This window comes from Poecilia reticulata, unplaced genomic scaffold (genome assembly GCF_000633615.1).
Source record: "Poecilia reticulata strain Guanapo unplaced genomic scaffold, Guppy_female_1.0+MT scaffold_332, whole genome shotgun sequence".
Classification (NCBI taxonomy): domain Eukaryota; kingdom Metazoa; phylum Chordata; class Actinopteri; order Cyprinodontiformes; family Poeciliidae; genus Poecilia; species Poecilia reticulata.
Window position 1 is genome coordinate 14,912 of NW_007615105.1, and position 863 is coordinate 15,774.

General features: G+C 50.2%; 1 protein-coding gene across 1 annotated transcript in view; it reads right to left on the reverse strand.

The window, feature by feature from the left end:
- Positions 1–136: 136 nt before the first annotated feature.
- The window catches only part of tfr2 (transferrin receptor 2), a gene marked incomplete at its 5' end in the record, with an annotated part of 6,474 nt that continues 5,747 nt past the window's right edge, over positions 137–863 (reverse strand). Inside the window, one exon of the mRNA XM_008403222.1 lies at positions 137–620. Within this exon, the coding sequence (XP_008401444.1) occupies positions 343–620 (278 nt within the window). The remainder of the gene's footprint in view (positions 621–863) is intronic.

Genomic DNA, 863 nt, shown 5'->3' on the forward strand with positions numbered 1-863 from the left:
TTCGTTTCACTGCAGCTCCTGAACTTTTATTATTTTAGTCTGAACACTAACAGGAGTTCAGACTAAAATAATGACAACTGAGGAGATTTCAGTCACAAACTTTAAAGCTTTAAAACAGAACAACTTCACACCAACATGGAAGTGAAACCCTGAATGATTCAGATGTTTATTTATTATCTGAGTGAAGCTTCATGAATATTTAATCAGCAGAAACTCAGCAGATGTTCTTGGTTTTCACTGAACCTGTTGATCCTCAGACACTAAAGGCTGAATGAAGGGATCCACTGGGAGGATCAACTGGTCACATGGGGGAGATCCGCTCCACAGGGAGGTCAGCACTGTTCACACTGGCTGTGTGTAGCTGTGTGTGTGCCGGATGCTCCACACGTCCCCGTTCAGGGCGTTCGCCGCCCCCTGCAGCGTCCAGGTGAACAGAGCCAGCTGCCGTCTGAAGCGGTTCTCGTCGAAGCGTCCGGGGTCAGAGGTCAGCAGGGTCAGATGCTCAGTGAGCGCGCTCAGAGTGTGGTTGCCCCGCCCATGGATCACATGGCGGAACGGCGTCTCCATGGCCGACACGTACTGAGACAGGAAGTAGTACTCCACCTGGAGGCAGACGGGAAAGGTCAGAGGTCAGACATCTGTCTGTGTGATGAACGGCTGATWAACTGTCMTGATGCCGACGTCTCCATGCCGAGTCTGTCAGGGTARCGACTGACATGCTGAGGTTTCAGTTCTCATTTCACTTTCATCAGGTTCCCTTTATACCAACAGCTTCAACTTCTTCTGCTTCAAACAGAGCTGCCTACAGGAACAACTGGCTCTCACTGCCCCCAGTGGACAACTGCAGTACAACATGCACACAG